The 4,967-nt window shown below is 42.8% G+C and overlaps 1 protein-coding gene across 1 annotated transcript; it reads right to left on the bottom strand.

Moving 5' to 3' along the window:
- Positions 1 to 1,188: 1,188 nt before the first annotated feature.
- On the bottom strand, positions 1,189 to 3,086 carry LOC105623778 (nucleolysin TIAR). Its single transcript, XM_012205155.1, has 3 exons — positions 2,499 to 3,086; positions 2,030 to 2,326; positions 1,189 to 1,485 (listed from the first exon to the last, which is right to left on the bottom strand). The coding sequence occupies exons 1-3, from the start codon at positions 3,084 to 3,086 to the stop codon at positions 1,189 to 1,191; spliced, it is 1,182 nt and encodes a 393-aa protein (XP_012060545.1).
- Positions 3,087 to 4,967: the final 1,881 nt, after the last annotated feature.

Raw genomic sequence — 4,967 nt, 5'->3', positions numbered from 1 at the left:
ATACTCTAAAAACATGATGGAAATTTCCTAGAAGAGACCCAATGCTAAAAATTAATTAACGTACAACGTCGCAGCAATTAATTGAGCTTGCACTCGTACAAGGGAATCTCGATTCACTGATGTCTTTAGCAAAAAAACACTCGCACGCACACACGCACACATACACGCACATGCGAATGCACACGCATACTTTTTCTCTTTCTCCCTTCTATTATTCCTCTTTTTCAAGAGAATTTATAATAGCAAAATTTTATACATTAACCACCGACGATAAATATCACACAACGAGATAAACTTGTAACTCGTTACTCAACTCTCGCACAATTTATTTGTTAGGGAGCCCCGCACACCTTAGCATACACGCGTCCAAAAGTCTAGCTACATCACAGGCGCCGTGTCTAGCTAATCGCTCTTCTACCTTATTAACTATATCCAATATTAGCAATACTCTCCTTATTACTATCTCAAATGAACATTTTTCGCGCGCGTTGTTCGTCGACAATCCGAAATTGATGAGGGAGAAGTGAGAGTCGGAGATATCAGTGGCAAAAATATTAAAAAGGTATATAACAACGCAAAATTGCCGCATACGTACGTCACTTGCGCAGCACAACGGATGCGGGGCTCGGTTGAGTGTCGAGAAGGGGCCGCGAGGAAAAGTTTGGAAATATACCTGGTTCAACGTCGCGCATACATATATGTATACAATATATGTATACAATATATATATATATATATGTATATATATATATATATATATATGTATGTATATTCGAAGCCAAAACCATGATGAAATTCGACCAAATTCTAGCACTACGACGCGCAGCGGTATTATGCGGTGCCATCGTATAAGCATCATCGCAAAGCATCATCATTATGTGAGACTTGGTGTCTCGATATTCCATGAAAGAAAAGAAAATTTATCATAACATCTTGAGCCGTTCGAACAAATCGATTGTGCAAAAACACAGAAAGGAGAGAGAAAAAACCGCTAGCATACCATAACTTTTTTTTATCTATTTAAAAAATTTGATTTAAATGGAACCGCATTAATCGTGGAAACAATTAGTTACTCCATCGAAAAAACTCGAATGTAAATGTTGAAATAGGTATATGTCGGAAACGATTTTCGCGATAACCCCGAGACAACTATATCGTACGTAACAATTAGCCGGTGAATGATCAGTTTCATTGCGTAGGGTACTGATGTGGCATGGTATATGTTACCATAGTGGGCTGTTGGCCCGGAGGCAAGGGTGCACTCGCTGTCGGCGGTGCTGCGGTGGCTTGCGTCGGTTGCCAGGCTCCTGCGCCTGGAGTGGGCATCCTCATGCTGTTCATATACTGTGCCTGTTGCCCATAATATTGACCATAGTATTGTGCAGGCTGCAAAAACTGTCCCTGCATCTGCGGATAGCCCTGTGGATACCAATAACTCATCTGTTGACCATAACCATATGCGTATTGTCCTGCTCCTGCTGTCACCTATTTCATGAAAACAACTTAAACTGTTATATCTCTCTATAGTTTTTATGAAATTCCATTTTACACACACACACACACACACACACACGTAAGTTTTTATACTCTATTATTGCACAAATTAATATTTTTGATAAATATTAGGTTATTCATTACATAACTAATTTGACATTTGGATAAAGAAGAACGAACTAAATTGTCGGGAATCATCAACTTGGAATTTGTGTATTTGTAATTTTGATTTATATTTTATATTGACAAGGACCCGAATTGGAGGGTCGAAATATATTTTATTCCATTTTATTTATTTTATTATTTATTTATTTTATTACATTCACATGAAAATAAAGAATTTTCTGTGTATCCAAACAGCTAAGCTCTGATGGGCTTTTTTACATTTTTCACTGATGAATTCTTTCGAGCCTCATTTTATATATTTGTATACACATATGACAAATGATGTAAAACATGTATAAATTATTAGTCAATACAAGATGAAATAATTTGCATAGATTGAGAGAGAAAGAGAGAGAATGTAAACAATTACCTGTTGAGCTTGATGATTCGCATTAGGACCCACACTATTTGGATCACCATTTTCTTTACCCCAAAAACATTTAACGATGCTGCCGTTGATTTCTGTATTATGCGTCGATTCAATGGCATGTGTCGCAGCTTCCTTAGTTGTAAACTTGATAAAGGCATATCCCTTGTCTTTGAATACTCTTATGTCTTGAATGGTACCAAAAGGAGAAAAAGTTTTCTTTATCAGCTCATCCGTGATACCGTTCGTAAAACCTCCACAATATACGGTACAATTGGTCGGACTACTTTGGTTATATACCTGTTGAGAAGAAAAGGGACTAAAATTAAGATTGAATTAGGCTTCTGTTGCTTTTTCAATCATCGAGAGTGATTGAAGAGAAGAGTGACATAGAGAGTAAGATTGTAACGCTGCTAGGCGAGGTCGTTTAAGTTCATTTAAGAGGAAGAAGAAGAAAAAAGAAAGAAGATACCTCCTCGTAGTTGGGTTTACTATTGTTGGAATGCCGCGGCCTCTCGGACCTCGGTGGCGGCGGTTTCCTAGTGGACCAGTTGGTTCTGATGCTGCGCGAACCCAGCCACTGACCGTTCATCGCGTTGATCGCCGCTTCGGCCTCGGATTTTTTCACAAACGACACAAACGCATAGCCCTTGCTCTTGAGCGTCTGCGGGTCGCGGACGATCCTGCAGTTGCTGATTTCGCCAAAGGGCGCGAACGCTTCCTTGAGCGTCTGCGTCTCGATCTCCGGCGAGAGATCGCCGACGAAGATGTGATGGTGGTTGCTGGTGTCGAGTTTCGGCTGATTGCCTGGACTGGTCGCCCAGTTAACCTTCATCTCCTTGTCGAGGAAGGAGCGCTTGTTCATGGCGGCCAGCGCCGTGGCCGCGCACTGGTGGTTCGTAAATTCGACGAAAGCATACGGATCGTTGCCGGGCTCGCGGATTATCTTGCATCCCTTCACGGCGCCGATTTGCGAAAAGAGCGCACACAAAAGGTCCTCGGATACCGAGGTGTCCAGGTTGCCCACGTACAGCGTACGTGGATTACTTTCTTCGCTCATGTTCGCACGCGCTCAGCGCTGCTTGGCGCTGTTACGGACGCACTTTCACTTTTCGCTCCCTCGTCCTCTCGTCTGTCCGTCCGTCCGTCTGTCAGTTTGTTTGTCGTTCGATCGTTTGCTCGCTCGCTCGCTCGCTCGCTCGTTCGTTCGTTCGTTCGTTCGTTCGTTCGTTCGTTCGTTGGTACACTTTCCCCTCTCGCCGAAACTATTCCGCTCTTACCCTCGACGGCCTCCACGCGTTACACGCGTCACAGTTACACAGCTAAACGGCGAGCACGATGCGACGACTATCCACGGGAAAGCGATCGCTGCGGCGACAGTGGCAACTTGACGTCACTCGCAGCTGAGCGTTCGCGATCATCAAACATTCGGACACTTACCAGACACCGATAGTTTTCCGTTAGTTTTTTCCTCGCGCACAACCGAGAATAAGAACGCTAAGCTACACCCAGCCTCTACGTCATACTAATATATAAAATGGCCGCCCCGCGCCTCACCGCGCCACGCCGCTTCGAAACCCGCTTTCCCTTTGACTCGCGCCGCGCCGGGTCGTGAGTGCAATGCACAACTATACTAATTGTAAACGCGACAAACTCAACAGCACTTGCTCCTCCGCGAATCCTGACAAATCCCGGCACCGCGATCGAACTTGCTCGCGTGTATCGCGTGCGCGCGCGCTCGCGCTCGCGCTCGCGATCAACCTGATGTGACTCTCTTGACGACTAAAAATCGGAACTACCGACTGTACCGACTCAACTCTCTATACCGACAGTATAGACGCTTAAAATTCACCCAAGAGGAGACACGTGTTTTTGTATCACCCGTCGAGCTGTCGTAATCCTAACAGGTCTCGTAATCGTACATACATTACGCGAAAACTCACGCGAACCATTCCATTGGCCTTGCGAAACTCACTCTAGGTATTCCTGGTTACTCCAAACTCCAATTTCCAGTTTATTCTTCGACGTTTATCACAACGGAAATCTCCTTGCTATGGAAATGATGCTTTATGAAGTCTTTAAAGTGGCTCGCTGCACAGAGACTTTTGCATAACATATAACGCATAGTGCATAAGCGAATCAACTAATCAGAATCTTCCCTTTCCTCCCATTCCGCAGAAAAGAACAATTTCGATTGGTTCATTTCCTCTATGCACTATGCATTATGCGTTATGCAAGATTCTGTGCCTTAAGGGCAGCCATTCCACAAAAATTCGCACAGCCGCATAATCATGCATAAAGAAAATTATCCAATCATATTTCTGTCATAAAGACAAACATAAAATACGATTAGATGATTTTCTTTATGCACACGTTTGGCTCTAAGTGGGAAGTACAGATACATAAACTCGCATCCTCATATGGACAACAGAATTCTAACACCGAACGCTGATTGGAAAAACGAATGATGGGAGTAAATTTTACTCTCACAATCGACTTTTCACAAATTAGTGCTCTGTGTCAAAGCGCTGTTGCCCACATGAAGATCCGGGTTAATGCATAAGAAAATGTACCAATCAACGTCTTTTGTTTCCTTTCTTTCCATGAAATAAAGAACTCTGATTGATTGGTTTCTTATGTCTCATGTGTTATGCGTTATGTAAGAGTCCTCGCTTTAGGTTACATTTCCACTGAGCGCCTCAGGCATCGCATTGTCCGAGTCAACCAATCAAAACATCCCGCTTTATTTTATTAAGCCAGTTCTATATTAGTTGTAAGCTTGTATTTTGAAATCAACATTTCATATTGTCGCAACAAACTTGCGATCAACTTGCAATTAATGTAGAATCGGCTTTATTTGACGCGCAACTCTGTGTGACATATCATAATTTTGCTCGACATTGTAAAGATAAAAGATTCTAGAGACAAATTGATCAAATTG

Source organism: Atta cephalotes (genome assembly GCF_000143395.1).
Source record: "Atta cephalotes unplaced genomic scaffold scaffold00064, whole genome shotgun sequence".
Lineage (NCBI taxonomy): Eukaryota > Metazoa > Arthropoda > Insecta > Hymenoptera > Formicidae > Atta > Atta cephalotes.
Note: the sequence above shows the minus strand (reverse complement) of the source record. Positions and strands in the feature narration are given on the sequence as shown.

What these genes read in the sequence shown, in the direction of transcription:
- LOC105623778 (XM_012205155.1), bottom strand. Translation starts at nt 3,086, where the DNA reads ATGAGCGAAGAAAGTAATCCACGTACGCTGTACGTGGGCAACCTGGAC. An exon ending in GTAAACCCAACTACGAGGAG is followed by an intron (nt 2,327 to 2,498) that starts GTATCTTCTTTC and finishes TCTTCTCAACAG; the next exon opens with GTATATAACCAAAGTAGTCC. An exon ending in CGAATCATCAAGCTCAACAG is followed by an intron (nt 1,486 to 2,029) that starts GTAATTGTTTAC and finishes TTCATGAAATAG; the next exon opens with GTGACAGCAGGAGCAGGACA.